The sequence below is a fragment of the Bicyclus anynana genome, chromosome 16 (assembly GCF_947172395.1).
Source record: "Bicyclus anynana chromosome 16, ilBicAnyn1.1, whole genome shotgun sequence".
NCBI lineage: Eukaryota > Metazoa > Arthropoda > Insecta > Lepidoptera > Nymphalidae > Bicyclus > Bicyclus anynana.
Window position 1 is genome coordinate 10,768,681 of NC_069098.1, and position 18,711 is coordinate 10,787,391.

Consider the following 18,711-nt stretch of genomic DNA (forward strand, 5'->3'; position numbering starts at 1 on the left):
AAATTCGATGTTAACAAATGGCTATACCTGTTTTCAGGCGCATATAACACACCCACACACATTTCCAACATGTAACAACGCTCACTCGCCGACACACACAAACAATGTAAAAACAACCCCGCCGCCCCCTCCTCCGAGATGGGCGAAACCGCCATTTTCCAAAATGTCTGTATCCCCAACATCTGAATCCCTATGCTTTAGTCCCATTAACAAAGCCGCAAATGGAAACATAACAGTCACGACAACAGTAACATTTAGCGTCAACAACACACAGATACACAATCATCAAATCAATGAAAGCATACAAAGCGATCGGTTGCAACTAACGCTTGCATCTAACGCCATCAATAATAACAGTTCTGACGCGGGGTTCAGCATAATGGATGCGAAAAGCATAACAGAATCGAATGGAGATTTACAGGTGAGCGGATATATATTAATCAAGCATGACGCGTGTTTAGCATGTTTTAATGTAGTAAATAGATTGGCCTATTGCTGTATATACTATTCATAAACTAAAAAACTTTATAAAATTGAAGCGTATTTACTAAAAAATATTACTGTTCCCGTATAGAACATGATGCACCGTCTGACACCAGAAGGAGAGTGTATTAGTACAATGACAGCTAGTTTACATGGGAGCTTCAAAAGACAAATCGCTGAACAGAATGCCGACGCAGGATCACCTGTAGAACCCCAATCTCATACAAATACGTCTGAATCAGTCGATCCAGTAGCGAACTCCTTAACCAAGTCGAGTAACGCTTTCGCTTCTAATCAATTAGTATCTCCAAATGGGACGAACTCCGTTACCAGTGGTATATTTTCTCCAACAAGTCAAATAAACTCACCAGTGTCTAATGATACTATTTCATCCAAAAGTGGAGTATTTTCACCCATGAGTCAAACAAACAAAAGTGAAGTATTTTCGGCCATATCTCGAAGTTCACCAATATCCAACAAAAATGTCTTTTCTCCCACTTCTAATAACTCTATTGTATCTCCAATGACTTGTAAGGACAGGGATAAAGTATTGTCTCCTAATACTAATACAACCAGTACAACACCTTCTGGTCGATCAAGGAGGAGTAAACACTCTCTACGCAAGGAATCCAGACATTATCAGGTAGGCCGATAGTCTTTTGTTTATCTAATTAGTCTTGTTTGCTGTAAAATTAGCCAAATCAACGCTACTGGCATTTTGCATCACAAATGCATGAGGATTACTGTATAATATGCCATATCATAATATTCTATGTTGCAAAAATCATATTAACCGCACTGCATCGACTGTGCATCCAAGACTTAATGATTATAATTATTATCAATTGATATATTATAAAGTTAGAAAGAAATAATAGAATATTATCTATCTTTCATTAAGAAAACACGTAAATCACGTATTGTTTACTTTATTTTAGGAATCAGATATTCTTGAGTCTCCAGGTGTGTATTACAGAAGTTCTTTGATGGATAAAGTAAGCGATTATGAGGATATATGGGGACCAGAGGGAAATAATTGCTCAACTTTCAAGCCACTTAAGTCTGAAAATGACAATAATGTTAGTAACGGTATAATGAAGAGTAAAAGGCCGGATCTTTTACCGGATACACTACGTAAGCAAAAAACTTTTTAATTATAACAGTCATTGTTTTTATAAATCAGAAATTCTAATTTAATCTTGATTTTTATTTATAGCTAAATTAAACGCTGCAAAGAGTACACAATCTTTCACAGAAAAAGAAAACATGATAATACTCAATTCGACTGAAAGTCTGAATGAAAAGAAAAATCACTCGGACAATTCTCTCAAGAAAAGTTTTAATGGATCCAATGAAATTATAGCGACGACAAACAGTAAAGGGGAAGTCGTGCCAAAAAGGCCAGACAAACTTAATATTGTTATGAATATGAATAAGAAATTGACTGAAGAAATAGAAGCTGCTTTAAAATTAAGAGAGAATCACAATAATATTGAAAGTATGGAAACTGTTAAATTGGAAGATGACTGCACGCCAACTAAGGACTCTGAAAAGGACCACGCAGGCAGTCCTTTTTATGCTGATCCTGTCGATGCAATAAAAGAAGTAAGTTCTTCAGATACACGGTATTACTAACACCTACTTTGTTTTGATGTTCATAGGCTTCTGCTTGATTACAATCATGCCTGATGGAAAGCGATGATGAAGTCCAAGGTGAAGCTTTCTTGTCTAAAAGATGCCTATTCACTTTTGAATTGAAGGTGTTTAAATTATTCGTGTCTGAGAACGAAGAAGCTGGAAGGGCATTTAATTATTATTGAATGATTGTTATATTACAGGGTCAAGCCTTTATCCTCTTTATTTTTACTGACAATGTCTTAGAAGAAAGAAACCTCAATATTTCATAGCCCGACCCAAGACTCGATTTAGAATCCGATATCCATTAGATCAACAATGCAATCATTGGAATAATAACAGTTCATCATTATCAACCCATATACGGCTCACTGCTGAGCTCGACTCTCCTCTCAGAATGAGAGTGAATAGCCCAAATAGTCCACCACGCTGTCACAATGCGGATTGGCAGACTTCGCACACGCTGAGAATTAAGAGAATGCTCTGGTATGCAGGTTTCCTCACGATGTTTTTCCTTCACCGTTTGAGACACTTGATATTTAATTTCTGTTAAAAAATGAACACAACTGGAAAGTTGGAGGTGCATGCCCCGGAGTGGAATCGGAGGCAGAGGATATGAATGAGAGTGGATATGAATCCACTGGGCTATCCCGGCTCTCAGTAATAGTAACAGTTATTATCAGACAAATTGTTTCATTTATTCCTATGTTGCAGGCCGCTCTGCCACCTGTACAACGTCGTAAGCTTCTGAGAACTGGTGTGATGAATGTCTCTCAGCGATACTCAGAACCGCCAACACAGAATCATCCCTATTATCCGCTACGAGATATGCACAGTATTGAAGAACTGTCACGTAAGTTTCAGGCAAAAATTTTAGGTACATTACTTTAAAGCAGACAGTCAGTCATCTATACTAATATTATAAAGCTGAAGAAGCTGTTTGTTTGAACGTGCTTTTATCAGGAACTACTGGTCCGATTTGAAAAATTCTTGCAGTGTTACATAGCCCATTTATTGAGGAAGACAGAAGGCTGTAGGCTACATTTTGTCCTCCGTATTCCTACGGGAACGGGAATCACGCAGGTGAAACCGCGCGGCATCAACTAGTTTTTAATATAATTCAGAGTTAGAAGCTTGGACCAGTAAAAGATTGTTTTACCAAAATCGATGCATTATTAAATAAAAATAAACGTGTGCGTCTCGGGACGCTCGACGGAAGTTATAACTTAAACCTGCTGCCGTATGCGTGAGAGAAAATAAAGCCAGACTGAGTGGCGCCGTAACGCGTTACGTTATGAAGCGGTTAACCTTTCCTTATGAAGTTGTCACTTAAAAACCGGCTTCATACATTATTGTTAATAGTGCATTATACAAGTAGTTTTCTATTCAAATCATCACATCAGATATACGCAATATTTTTTTTTATTCTTTACAAGTTAGCCCTTGACTACAATCTCACCTGATGGTAAGTGATGATGCAGTCTAAGATGGAAGCAGGCTAACTTGTTAGGAGGAGGATGAAAATCCACACTCCTTTCGGTTTCTACACGACATCGTACCGGAACGCTAAATCGCGCGTACGTCTTTGTCGGTAGGGTGGTAACTAGCCACGGCCGAAGTCTCGCACCAACCAGACCTGGACCAATTAAGAAAACCTCAATCGGCCCAGCCGGAGATCGAATCCAGGACCTCCGTCTTTTAAATCCACCGCGCATACCACTGCGCCACGGAGGACGTCAAACTTCTATATACATTTTATTTTGCTTTTTATTAAAAACTTGTTTACCTATAAAGATAAAATATTTAAATTCAATAAATATTACTATTTTTATAGCATCATCCCCAAATACGTCCACATCAGTCGACAACCTTGTGTCGCTCAGGGGAAAGCCAAAAATGAAACCAGTAGAACCTCCACGAGTTGCAATTAAACCTCCTACTGGTAAAAACGAGCACACCTGGGCGGTGGACTCTAGCTGGCAGTTTATAAGTAAGTTTGAAAATGTATTTTTTATGTAACGTAATAAATTTCTTATTTATTTAATTATATAAAATTATACTTCTTATTAAACTTATTTTGATTTCTTTTTCGAATATCGTGGTATCAAATTTAAGGGTTCATCAAGAGGGTTTCAAAATGGTACATCACAACCATATTTAAAAAATCGTACAATTAGAAAAATGATATTTATTAATCGCATAATATGCAAGGCGGGTGACTATACTACAGCCTTTCTTGATGAATACTGTTTACCAACAAATAAATTAGAAATGAACGTAGAAAACGCATGTCATTAGATAACATATTCATTTTAAATTATGTTTGGTATGTTTATAAAATATATTAACCATATCTAATTGTTCTAAGCTTATTAAGCTAATTTATTTTCATTAATTTAACAACAAGTTAATTATAATTATTATTAGGTGTAAAATGACTAGTGATTTATACCCTCATTTTTAACTTGTTTGTTGGTAATCTCTTTAAGAAAGGAGAGTAGCTGTAGAGGTGAGGTTAGGAAGTCGGGTATTTTTTTTAATTATTGATTTGTTTGCAGATAAAAATGACGAATGCTCAAACAGTGAAAATGGCACCTTCCCTTCTCTCGCAGAGCAAGAGAGTCGACTGAGCGGCGTAGACGACACTGTGCACCATCTCACCGTACACCAAGTAGTCGCACAAAGGTATAAAATAATAACTGACAATGACATGAAAAAAATGGGAATCAAACCCTTCAAAACAAAAAAAGAATTTTCAAAATCGGTCCATAAATGACGAAATTATCGCTGGACATTCATAAAAAAAATCATACAGACAGCCGAACGTAGAACCTCCTCCTTTTTGGAAGTCGGTTAAAAATTAGGGTAAAATATTACTAGAGGAGTTGGAGGTGCAACCCAGACCGGATTCGAACTTGGGCCTTCTTAATCGAAAGCAAAAGTAATGTCTACTAAGTTATGTCGGCTTTTAAGAAATTAAATAACACGAGTCTCAAATGGCAAAGAAAAAACATCGTAAGTAAACCCTGCATACCTGAGAATTTTCTTAATATGTGTGTGAAGTTTGCCAATTGGTAATGGGCCAGCGTAGTAAGGATAAGGTAATCACACTATGCTAGTGAATAAGTACCTTGCAAGTTGTAATGCTTACCGTAATTTTTGAAAAAAAAATAAAAAAGATATCAATAACTTTTTATTGTTATTTTTGAAGCAAGAAGTTGATGGCCACACGTATCAAATATTTCACTGTTTGTTTCAGATTTCCAGATTTACGTCTCAATGCTGAGCCGGTGGCACTGCCAGAAGAGATACGTTCCCCGCCACGTGCATCCTGTTACGACAATGTACACGATCTGAGACCGCTGTCTGAACAAGTATGTTTATAACACCTACACCAGCTCAAAAAATAAAAAAATCAACATCAACATTCGCTTATTTCAAGTAGGTTTTATTTAAAATCAAATTTAATTATTTCTAAAGACAATGCTAAGAAGTCCTATTCCTTTCTGGCACAATTGGTAATGCTGTGATTTTAAACAGATTGTATCGATTTAGCGTACAGGTAGAATAAACTTGTACCTCTTTCCGCTTCCATCTTAAATTGGATCGTCACCTAAACTCAGATGATATAGTAGTTAAGAATATAATTGACTACAAAAACAAAGTAACAACTAAGCATCATAATATTCTCCCTGAGTTTTTACAAGATTTAAATTTTGTGTTTTTGTTATAGGCTAGCGATGATGGCACAGTATTCTCGGAGCCATGGGATAGCACACAGTGGGATGGACTCATACCACCTTCCAACCAGCCTTCTTATGAAGCCGTATGTATTGGATTCCGTAAAATACATTATCATTTTCAATAATATCTTGTTTTCTACTGTTATTTTATATTGCCAAGAATCTGTATATACTTTCATCCTTTTTTTAACCAATTGCCATATTGAATAATTTTCCACAACTTGATGCTGGGAATGCCCCTGATGTTCAACAGTAATTTGTTTTAATAACTCTAGAAATCAGGACAAACTTCTATGAAATGTGCAAAAAGTGCTTCTTGGAAACCCATCTCACCTCACTCGTCAACACTCTTAATGTTTATCTTATCTTTTCGAAGTGATTTTCAGAGAGTTAATATCAAATTTAATATTTTAATCAGGATGAACCATGCGAGTGGGAGTCTCCTATACCAAGGCGAGGAAATGGAACAATGAGAGCAAAAAGCTTCAGAGATAGACTCGATCCTTTACTAGGTAAGAACTATGTCATATATTTATTGTATTTACTGATATCACAGCCATTACATAAGATGATAAAGTAAAGCAACGTCATTGTCTGAAAACCCGTGCCTTCATACACGTGGATCATTTGTGCTAAGACAAGTTAAATGTTTGTTTCGACTTATTACTAGTATTAGTAGGTATGTGATCATAGATCACGGCATGTGTTTGCTTTAGTTTAAATACATCACAATTATTATTATTAAGTACTAAACAACAATATGTAGTAACAACATTGTCGTACTACGCCACATTTAATACATTAATAGACAATGACCAGTTAATTGTACACTCGTGATCGGAAACGTTGACCCAAACGATAACTTATAATCTAGTAAAGCATTTATTACTTTGACTGTTACTGGTGAAAGTATGATGGGTATAAACATATATAGTCCGGTAATTTTAGGCATTTAAACTCCAATCTGGGGAAAAATTCCTACTGAGCTAAATTTTTACACCTTTATTACAATGTTATTAAGAAGATGTGAATAATCGACATCGATATCATGCCGGCTAAAAAAGTTACAAACGATCACGAAAATCAGTTTTTCGCAAATATTTCGCGACCTATTGCTCGGAGGTCAATAGAGGTCATTATAAAAATAATTCTTTATAAAATTGTTTACAAAAAATGTATCTTGCAGTTTTTTTGTAAAATTAACCGTTTTCGGATTAAAGCGCTGAGAAAGGAATGAAAAAAGAAAATAAGGATTTTTTCCCAGATAAAACCTAACATTACTGGACTAATAATGCTTCGAAGTTCGAACTATAAAATTATCTAACAATACAATCCCGGCTGGCCTGCATACATTCGTGGTCTGGTTGCATATAGATAACGATTTATAAGTTATGACTCATTACGCACCATTACTGGAGTAAATTATAAACTCAGTGCAGCAACAATGAGGCCGCAGCGCACATCTCTTATCAATAACTACATTAGTTCAGTAAATAATTAATTATGGTTAAAGGCTAAAGGTCTGCGCGTGCCGTCTCTACTCACTACTCGATTGAGCTTACCGTAGCGAACAGTCGCTCGCCGACGCTCGTGTTTGTATCGCGGCTAAGCTGTTTGAATGAGAAATCATCGCTTTAAATCTTTCGTGCAAGCGGGACGCAACCGCAGAGTGATCGGACATGAGGTGGTTCAAAAGGTTGTTCCAAGGAAAGTTCGCGAAACAGACTGAACCAAAATCGAGCAAGTCTTCGAGAAAGACGAAGTTTGATTCAGTGAAAATTGAGCAGTCAGTGCCACAAATCGTGGAGATATCCGAACCGGGTGCGGAGGGTGTATTCGCGTTGACGACGATCAAGAATTTTTATTGCGATTACCTAAATGAGTACGTTTTTGAAAGTGAATGGGTGTTTGTGACTCGTGAGAAGTTGATGGAGCCAAAATTCCAACAGCATTTGGCTAGAACGGAGGCGTTAAGTAATTTGTGCAAAAGAATGGCAGCGAAAAGTACATACAAAAAACATGTAGTAGTTGCTAAACCACCAGCTTGTCATTGCAATGATCTTAATCATGATCAAGATGATGAGACAAGATCCCCTAATCCGAATGCCTTCCGTCGTGCGTTGAATGCTTTTGCTAGATTCTGGAAACGGGTCTGCAATAGGATATTCAAATGTTTGTGTAAAGTGAAAGACGAACCAGTTGTTCATCTTGAAGATCAAGATTTTGATATCACAAATTCGTATTTGTGTAGGTAATGATTCTTTTATATTTTTGTTCTAATGACACTGCAAACCAAATTAAACCTCTATGATTTTAAGTAAATCTAGGCGTTTAGAGAGATTAAAGTATTAAGGATTTCTCATGAATTTTGAGTGATCTAAGTGGTTCAATATCTAATTGTTTAATAAGATCTTCTGGATTCTTTAGTACACCAACTGAATTGTCATGTATTCCAAAACCTAAGGTTACCTGAAAGACATTATTACGTACCAAATCAGGAACCGCTTACACTTAGTAGCGATTTCTTCCATTGTCTTTTGTATTTTACTCTTTTCACACTATTATTATTTTATATAGGTACTCACTATCGGACGCACCCGACTTCGTCCACCCTTAGGCACATTAGGTGCCCTAAATTCGGTTCTCTCGCAAAACTTTTTTTTTTCTTTTCTTTTTTTTCCGTACCAAATAAAGACTGATATAATTTTGACTATACTTTCTCCCCAAGCAGCAGCGGGTCGTGTACGAGCTCTGCGTGGCGGAAGGACGTCGCGCGGCGCAGGCGCGGCGTTGCGAGCTTACGCCTTACACCTTGCCCAGGACAAGAGTACCACCTTCGCGCAAAATGTGGATAACTTCATCGCCTGCACTCTGGATTCCAAGGAAACTTGTCCTCAGGTTTGTGTCTAACCCTAATCTGTTTGAATGAGATAAAATAATAAATCATTTTACACTTACGATAAAGATGTTACTACTACAATTTTGAAAATAATTTTACTAACGATAAACTAAACAGTTGGTTTTAACCCATTTTACCTTTCCCCCCCAAAATCGTTATAGTTATCGTATCGTTAGTAAACATATCTTGAAAATGTTGCTTTAACTAAAATTGTCACTCATAATAAAATGTCGCTTACTATAATTTGGCGGTTATATGTCGATTTGTACTGCCCCTAGGGCATTTTTTAAAACCTTTAGAGGAAAAAGGCTCGTTGATCTATTCTGGCAGATATAAAGTTAAAATTCAATAGTAGATAAGCTCCTACATTCCTAGCGTACCTACGCTGCGCAATTTTGCTCTGTAATTCGCTGCGCGACTTTGCTTTAGATGAGATGATAATTAAGTATACTTGTTCTGCAAAATATAATAAGTAGATTTCATTATTCTAATAAGATTTATTATACAAAAGTTTCAATTCAGGAACAGTGTCACTTATAAATCTAATAAAATTTATATCTTCTTTAGTTTTTATTTAAAATATTGAATAGGTATTTATGAGTACAAACAATATGAAATGTTGAGGAATTCTTTAATACAAAACTGGATCTTCCATGTGTAAACTTGCTAAATGATACATATTAACTACTTGTTTAATGATGCATTATTATTAACCTATCCACGAGTATATTGTGTTATTATAATAATAAATTAGTTTGATAATGGTTTAAGTACGAGCTGAAACTGGTTTACACCACGTCATGGGAATGCAAGCTTTCTATTTTGTCTGTCCACGTTTACGGCACGCTATTAGCTCGTGTCTCCAATCTAATGAGATTCATGAGTAGTTTATCTTGCGAGCCCTTATCAAAGGGCAAATAAGAGTATGTATTCACGTGCAGTATTATCATCAATAACATAACAATTTGAAATTATAATGCTAATAGAACATTTATGGTATTTGTAATCCCACGAAGGTTTTTCCCTTCAACTTCTGCGCGCGATTTTTATATGACGCTGGTCAATGGTTATGAAAAATACGAGTACACAAACCTACACCTGTTTAGTTTTTGAAGTGATAATTTTATGGGAGGATAAACCGATTTGTAACGTAACGCGTAACGGCGTTACTCTGTCTGGCTTCTTTTTCTTTCACGGATACAGCAGCAGGTTTAAGTTATCACTTCTGCCGAGCATCCCGAGACGCACATTTTTTAAAAGAATATTTGCTACATCTTTTAAATATAGCCAATATTGCTATTCCAACGAGACGAAAAAGATTGTAATAGGAGTGGGTAAGACAATAGTCCTTTAGCACCATAGCCTCAATAGCACCATGGGTTATTGAGGCTTGAAAGTTTAATAAAGACAGTTTTACAATTAATTAATTATAACAATTTCACTGGATTATCAAAATTATTATTCTTCCCGCTGACCTAATAAGTAGGTAGGTACTTAATGTTTTTAAGGGATAAAACCGGCTGATGCATCACTAATAGTACCTATAATTAAAACAATGTGACTATGTCATTCCGGAACCGTAGGTATATGCACTGATAATATTCTGTGCTAGTTCTAATTGTGTTATGCCACCGATGAACTTTATATTGTTTACTAAAATAGTAATTACTTAGAATCAATAACTATGTTTGGCATCCGCTTTGATTATTATTATTGTTTTAATTACAGGTCATGATGAGAAACATGAGGCAGTTTATGTCAGGGATGAAGAATTATCTAGTGAAACACGGCGAAAGGGAGTTTGAGAAAGAAGTGGAGAAAGAGAGATTAAAGGTAGGTATTTTTTTTTTGATACAGCCGTTTTTTTAGTCATTGTGCACTTGAAATTTTCAAATCAAATATGATTTCTTATTTTAAGGCATCATAAGGCCGAGGTTTATCTTTATGTAATCATCGATCATCTCTTAGTGGAATCTCTATGCTTTAAATTTCGGGTTATAATTTCAACACCTTATGACCCCAATGTCTTTCAGATCCCACTCTGTTTTCCCTGTACTCCTTTAGCACCCATAATCCCTTTAGTTTTGCATAACCTTCGTCGGTACTCTCTCCTACAGATCTACCTATACGTTTCTTGATTCTGATCATACTTTGAGCGTAGCTCTCTTCATTACCCACTGACTTACTCTGAAAATTCTTTTGATACCTTGACTTGGAGTCATAAGTTTTTAACACAAGGGCAAAGACACAGACAATTTTATTGAGACAATTGGGTTTTGCATTTGTTTCATTTTTATAGCCTCGACTTAATTGTTGGTCAATCACATCAATTCTTCAAAATTTAAAGGTAGAAATGGAAGAGGACACAACAACACAAATAATCCATTATTTTTTACATTATTCGCTCGTGTTTTGAAGATTTAAACAGCAAGTGAGAACAATTTATTAACAAATTCATCAAAAGAAAATTAAACAAGCTCTGAATCAATCACGAAAAGTTGACACTGAATTAACAACACGAACACATCGTTTATGAAATGGATCTCCTAGCTACCACGAGCGCCGTTATATAGCGAACGAGCGAACAGAGAACCGAACGAGTCACGTAGGGTGTTCTTCAATTACCCCTCTAACCTAAGATTTTTTGTTTTCAGTTAAAACCAACGGAGTTCCTCAACATAGACGCGATATTAGAAGGTGTAATGCACAGACTGGTAGTGAGGCCGCTACGGTCGAAACTTTACACGTTATTGGCTTCGTGGCATTCGGCTGATGTTCGACAGTTACATGCGGCGATAGAAAGGGCTCAACACGCCACACCTCTGCAGTTAGGAATTAAGGTATGCTAAAAATAATATCGTATATATGTATATAAAGCCGTGATAACACGGTGGATATGACCTCTGCCTTCAATTCGGTGGGCATAGGTTCGAATCTGGTCCAGAGCATGCACCTCTGACTTTACGTTATGCGCATTTTAAGAAATTAAATATCACGTGTCTCAAACGGTGTGGGAAAAACATTGCGAGGAAACCTGCATACCTGAAAATTTTCTTAATTCTCTACGTGTGTGAAGTCTGCCATTCCGCATTGGGCCAGCGTGGTGGACTATTAGCATAACCCCTCTCATTCTGAGAGGAGACTTGTGCTCAACTTTGAGCCGAACATGGGTTGTCAATGATAAAAAATAATATGATATTCAAGTTTGATATTTGGCTTTAGAAAACTTGTAGATACTAAGACATTGATTGATAAAAAAATAAAAACTAAACACAAAATCTTCACCTCATACTCATTAATTGAATTCCTAGCTAGCGGTATAGGCTGATGAAACAATGAGACACTATTTACTCTCTCTACTCTCCTTCGGCTGTCAATTAAAAAAGTTAATGCAAATTGTTTAAGACATTCCATACTTCTAGTTTCTTTTATTTTATTAAATAATACCTTTCGAATTCTGAAATAGAAAACCTCAGAAAGTACTTACGTACAAAAGCGAACTCAACTTCAATCTCTATTCAATTTCAAGTGGTTCTAAATTTTGGAGTTATTTTTAGGAGTCGACGAAAGTACCATCATCGGCGGTGTTGGCTGTGATCTCGAAACACTTTTTGAAGATGCAGGAAGCGGATTCACCGTTGAATAAACTCGAAAATCTTCTCGCTGCTATATCAGTTATGTTTAATGCGGTACGTTCCTTTACTCTAATATAAATGAACAGTTTTTCCCAAAAATTCCAACTGCTGGACTGATTAAAAATATGATAATCGTTCAATTCGATCACATGCTTTCGAATATTGAATGCTGTAGGTTCAATTTACAATAGTTTTAAATCATCTTTGATCACACAAAATCTTGCATGGTTTATTGATGTAATTATGTAGAAATAACGAACAACTGATAATGATGATGAATTTACTATGATTAATAAGTTCATTACGTACAGCACAATAACACCTTTATCATAATCATCATCACATCAGCTGAAAATTTTCCATTGTAAGGACTTCCAAATACCAATGTCCTGCGTCCAGAGACTCCCTGTGACTCTTGTGAAATAACTGCCTGTATTAAAATAACTGCCTGTATTAAAATAACACGAGCCGTGAAAGCTCAATGTATATGACCTCTTCTTCCGATTCCAATTGTAGGTTTGTATCCGGTCTGGGGCACGCACATCCAACTTTTCAGTTATGTACTTTTTAAGAAATTAAATATTACTCAAACGGTGAAGGAAAAACATCGTGAGGAAACCTGCATACCTGGAAGTTTTCTCAATTCTCTGCGTGTTTGAAGTCTGCCAGTCTGCATTGGGCCAGCGTGGTGGACTACCTAACCTCTCTCATTCTGAGAGGAGAGTCGAGCTCAGCAGTGAAACCTAACCTCTCTCATTCTGAGAGGAGAGTCGAGCTCAGCAGTGAGCCGAGTATGGGCTGATAACGAACGAACAAATAGTCCTGTATCCAGAAACTCCCTGTGACTCCCTTGAAATAGCTACCTGTATTACTACTTTATGTATTACTCGAGAACGTACTCTAGGAGCCTAACCGTCCGTATTTTTTAGATTCGGGGCGAACGTACTCTAGGAGCCGACGATCTGCTGCCGGTGCTAGCGTGGACAGTAGCAAGATGTCGACTAGTGTGTGCAGAGTTAGAAGCGGAGCTGATGGCGGGGCTGCTTCCAGCTGCATTGTTGGCTGGAGAAGGTGGATATTACTTGACTGCGCTGTTCTCCGCTGTTGCAGTGTTGAAGAGGTTGGCTCCGGACCCTGGACCTGATAGTGCTACACCTGTAAGTGCCTGCAATAGTATCTTTTAATCAATTTTACGCCGAACAACCATCTAAGTAATACTTTTTTATTCCTATTGTATTTCGTACTACTCTACTGACTCTGTTGTGCCTACTTCCCTAAATATGTCTATGTCTATGCCTAAAAAATATTATTAAATAAATGATAATAAACGGTTGAATGTTTAAGGCGAAACGTAACAAACAAAGTCTGACAAAAATAAATAAAAATCAATGTATTTTCTGGCTAGCTATATATAGCTATAGCTATCCTTACCTTGAGAGCCGTGATAGCCCAGTGAGAGCCGTGATAGCCCAGTGGATATGACCTCTGCCTCCAGGTCCGGAGGGTCTGGGTTCGAATCCGTCCGGGAATGCGCCTCCAAATTTTTAGTTGTGTGCATTTTAAGAAATTAAATATCACATGTCTCAAACGGTGAAGGAAAACATCGTGAGGAAACTTGCATACCAGAGAATTTTCTTAATTCTCTGCGTGTGCGAAATCTGCCAATCCACATTGGGCCAGCGTGGTGGACTATTGGCCTAACCCCTCTCATTCTGAGGAGAGACTCGAGCTCAGCAGTGAGCCGAATATGGGAACCTACTCAATTCGGCCCTTATCAGCAACCTTCAACGGCTCTTTCTCCTCCTTATAGTTGAGGCGATACGGAGCTTAGACCTATTACACTGCTCTTTGCAGACTTTGGGAGATGTTCAATTCATTAAGAATGATTATCAGATGTTAAATTCAGCTCTACAGTAAGATATTGCTCAACAGTGGCGCCGTGGTTCAGCGGAATCGAACCGCGAAGGCTGCGGGGTGGCGGTAGTTAGAGTGGCACTGCCCGACGAGTGTCGCGGCTCCATACGCCGCGTGGCGCTACCGTGTCGGCCGGGCGCGCGGGCGCGAGACCTCTGCCGCGCGCTCGCACACGCCGCCGCCATCACCAACCCGCAGGACTACGCGCTGTTTGCGTTGCACGACGGACAAGGTAATCTATAAATAATATATAAGGTATACTAATATTATAAAGACGTAAGAGTGGCTCAGTGGAATCAAACCGTGAAGGTTGCAGAGTGGTAGTAGTTAGAGTAGCATTGCCCGAAAAGAACCGCCTGCTCGCACACGCCGCCGCTATCACCAACCCCTAGGGCTACGCATTGCACGATGGATAAGGTTAAACTCGCGTTGTTTGCATTGCATATTTTTTTAATAAAAAAAAACATCTAGGTATTTGTTTATTAAAAATCTAAAGTTCATTTTGAATTGTCAATATTTTCTTTATAAAATATCTTTTTTTATATAAAATATTTTTTTTTAAATAATAGTCATGAGACTCAAGACCGTGGTGTATTGCAGTACACAGACCCATCGGCTGATAATGATGAATGTTAAGTCGAGCAAAAAAATCCATTCAAGTTGTAGTATCTAATTCTAATTCTCTCCAAATCTCCTAAAATTGTCTATCATGTACACAGTAAAATAGGATATTATTATAAGTTTGCGTTGTACACGAGTTTTCGATTGATAAGAACCGTCTTTCTAGCTTCGTCTACAGGTCGTGGACTGTATAACATATATTTATTTTTCACAGAAACTATGCTGAACGAGAACGACTGTCCACAAGAAGTGATGTCAGAGAAAAGCGGTCAAAACTTCATACTGGCCTACAAGAGGATAGATGCCAAAATCGCGTGGCCGCAGCAAGCTTTATTATCATACCCATAGTGGAACAGTGCAACAAGAAATCTCACACATAAACCAAGGAACAAGAAAATAAGTCAAGCAAAACTTGTCTTTCGTATACCCACACTAAAACATAACCGACAAATAATAATGGACTCAATATAGCTATATTTTTGTCACCAGAACGATAAAGTGATATTTTCTACGATATTACCCGCTTTGTACGGTACAGTTATATTAGTCTTAGTACATCGCGACTAGGCAGTATTTTTCAAGCCTTGCTATTTGCTAACCGGTATATTAATGTAAACGTAAAGTCGGTCAAAAGAAATCAAATAATTGTGAAATTTCATTAAGTATTTTAAACCACCTTTTTCAAATTTGTACCTCAGAAATACAATATTACCAAAACAAAAACTTCACAGGAAAAGTTTTTGTAATTCTAACTGTTCGTAGGCACCTCCTTAAGTTTCATTAAGTCATAATTTTGTTTTTACTCAACAAGAAGTTAGTTATAACTTGCATTCACACCAGTTATTAGTGACCACACGATAACCTGGAAAAATTACGAGTTACTTATTTTATTTGTATAGGTTTGTAGATACGCGATATTGCATCGATACGCTAAATCACATGACGGTGTGTCATTATTGGTAATGCTTAAAGCTTAGCATAGCAGACTAGAAATCGAACCCTGGACTGACCAAGAACAAGAAACTCATAATAATTCTACGCCAGAGGTCGTCAAATTACGTAAAAGTAAAACAATTCCTGTGATTTTTTAAAACAACAACAATTGACGGATTTATTTTAGGTACTTTTTTGTTACTGAGGTACGCATTAACTTACAAAACCTAAAATTCAATATACAAGTAGGTATGGTTTTTTATTAAACACGGAGTCATGTCTTTTGTAGTTATAAGACGTTTTAAGTATTACATACATTGGACTAATTTATGGTGCATTGATAGGAGCCCAATCAAGTCACTAAACTCAATGAAAATTAAATTTGAATATTATTATTTGAATAACAATTCAATGTTTATTGTAAAAAGGTTTCCAAGACTATTGGGTATAGCTTTACACCAAATTAGTCCAACTTACGTAGTTACGACTTTAATTATAATTCTCATAATTATAGCTTTTTTACCCCTTTAGGCTAGAACTAACATTTTATATAATATGTAACATTTCGACTGAATATTTTTGATTCTCCCAAACTTTTTTGTACATTTTTATCGCGCGTGTTTTGATTCTGACGTGTGGTGTATCTAAGTGTTAATATTAAGTTGTTTTATTTAATAATTTAACGTAAGCCGCTACCTTATAAAGGTATTTTATTCGGGTGTATGTATGTATGTTCCTAAATTACTATGTGTACCCTGAAAACAAAAACTCACCAAATTGTTGTTTTTAATTTTAAAAATATTAAGGTTTTTCTAGTTCTAACTTTCATTTAAAAAGTATCTACTCTAACTTTTATAACACTAACTTGTTTATTGAACTGTGATGTAATTTGTATTAGTAATGTAAGGTTTGTATTAATTTTGTATATTCGTAGAGGATTTTCTTAATATAATTTATTTAAACGTAGCACTAAGAGAACGTACGATTCAGTGTTAAACTTCTGTTTACAAACATTACTATGAAGTTTTATAATGCAACTGTGACTATGACTGTCCTACCAATACATATATCTTAAAATAAGCCTTGAAAGTTAAAGGATGGATTAATATCTGAAAGACCTCGATTCAATATTTGCCAACTTCAATTTTGTTGTATCTACTCATCATTTTACTAGACTAATCGAAATGAAATATTAGTCCCATTGAAAACAACAGATCTTCATAAATAAACATAAAGTTTATATTAATATTTGTAAACAAGAGTGTTTTATATGACTGATGAATAAATATAAGCTCAAATAAAAAAAAAAATTCTGAAATGAAAATTGAATTGAAACATCTATAAATCAATTAATCAAACTACTAAACTGAATTTCACGCGGTCCTAATAGGTATGTATCTTATTTAACTTGGAGAACATTATAACTTCAATCAGATTAGAGAAAAAAATTATAAAAAAAAACTCTAGGCTACCTATTACCTTAATTTGGACCATTAAATACTTTAAAACGATTATAAAAGCTAATATTTATTCATCATCGAAGTTAAACATATTCAGATATGGCGGTATAAATATATTTACTTATCAATTTTAATATATTAAAATTTGCATACTAAGATAACACATTTCTGGTTTTATAAATTGCTAAAATTAAACTAAACTATCTAATTTAAGTCTCATTCAGGCTTTAGATTTAGTTCTAGTTAATTGAATAAGATTCTTTCTCAATATGTGCAAACAACTTGGCGTATTTCGCTTTTCTATGTATTTTTGTTATATAAACGAAATTGGGAATTAACCTTTTAACCTTTAGGTTTATTACGAGTATATTCATAACTTAAAAAAATGAAGTTTTGTTAAAAAAATTGTTATAAATAAACAAATTTATTTCGATTTAATATAATGTACAATATGTATGAATGGATGAGTGAATAAATCCAATTTATAACATAACACGTAATGGACATAGACATAGAAAAGCGAAGTTTTCCAAACTGTACTTTGTAAAATATAGACCAGTTTAAGATTATACTACATTTTGCAACGAATTTCTTAGTAGTTATACTTTTCATATAATTAGCTTAACGAATGTTACCGACGGAACATGTAATCTGATAATTATGCGATAATATTAATTAATTATTTATTCCGCTTGAATATTAAACCATAGTTTTAGCAGTAAATAAATGTTTAACATTTGTATGATTTAGGATACATAGTATTTTTGAAAACCGCGTATCTGAATGTGTAAATCAGGTATCACACCGAATTATTTATGATAAGAATAAACAATGGCGTTGTTAAAAAAACATTGCATATTAGAATTGTTTTTATATGGGATTTTTTTTTAATTATAATTAAAATCTATAAAGTGAAAAATAAACCCTCAAGGGTTATATTTCAACCCTTACGAGTAGATATTGCTCGTCTTTTTGTTTAATTTTAATTGCCACTAGATTTTTTTTTAAATTTCTACCAACATTTGAAATGCGTACAATGTACATAGTACGTATTGCTACTAAGATTTTTTTATGGTATAAATTCTTTAGTAAATAATTCGGTGGATTACCGCGTATATGCCTAAGTACAGTTTTGTATTTATTGCATTCTTGTATTTTAAAGTTAGCTAACACGTATATTGTGTTTTGATAACAATTTCAGTCATTTGTGAGAAATAAAATGAATTTTTACCAAACTATCATTTTGATGTATTTATTTATTCCACGGACCTTTTAGAGAATCCTATTTTGGCTAAATATTGAGCGCGAGTCTACTCTCAAAATTAAGTTAGGCCTTACCAGTTAATTAGTCGACCACGCTGGCCCAATGTGGATTGGCAGACCTGGCA

At 35.6% G+C, this 18,711-nt stretch overlaps 1 protein-coding gene across 1 annotated transcript in view; it reads left to right on the top strand.

Annotated features, from left to right (window-relative positions):
• The window catches only part of LOC112053613 (protein sprint), a gene marked incomplete in the record, with an annotated part of 148,399 nt that extends 129,835 nt beyond the window's left edge, over positions 1-18,564 (top strand). The window contains 17 exon segments of the mRNA XM_052886053.1: positions 38-421; positions 575-1,126; positions 1,422-1,617; positions 1,700-2,088; positions 2,833-2,971; positions 3,953-4,108; positions 4,677-4,803; positions 5,378-5,492; positions 5,852-5,944; positions 6,280-6,373; positions 8,593-8,759; positions 10,489-10,593; positions 11,415-11,600; positions 12,318-12,449; positions 13,325-13,552; positions 14,328-14,541; positions 15,145-18,564. Of these exon segments, the coding sequence (XP_052742013.1) occupies positions 38-421; positions 575-1,126; positions 1,422-1,617; positions 1,700-2,088; positions 2,833-2,971; positions 3,953-4,108; positions 4,677-4,803; positions 5,378-5,492; positions 5,852-5,944; positions 6,280-6,373; positions 8,593-8,759; positions 10,489-10,593; positions 11,415-11,600; positions 12,318-12,449; positions 13,325-13,552; positions 14,328-14,541; positions 15,145-15,278 (3,411 nt within the window).
• Positions 18,565-18,711: the final 147 nt, after the last annotated feature.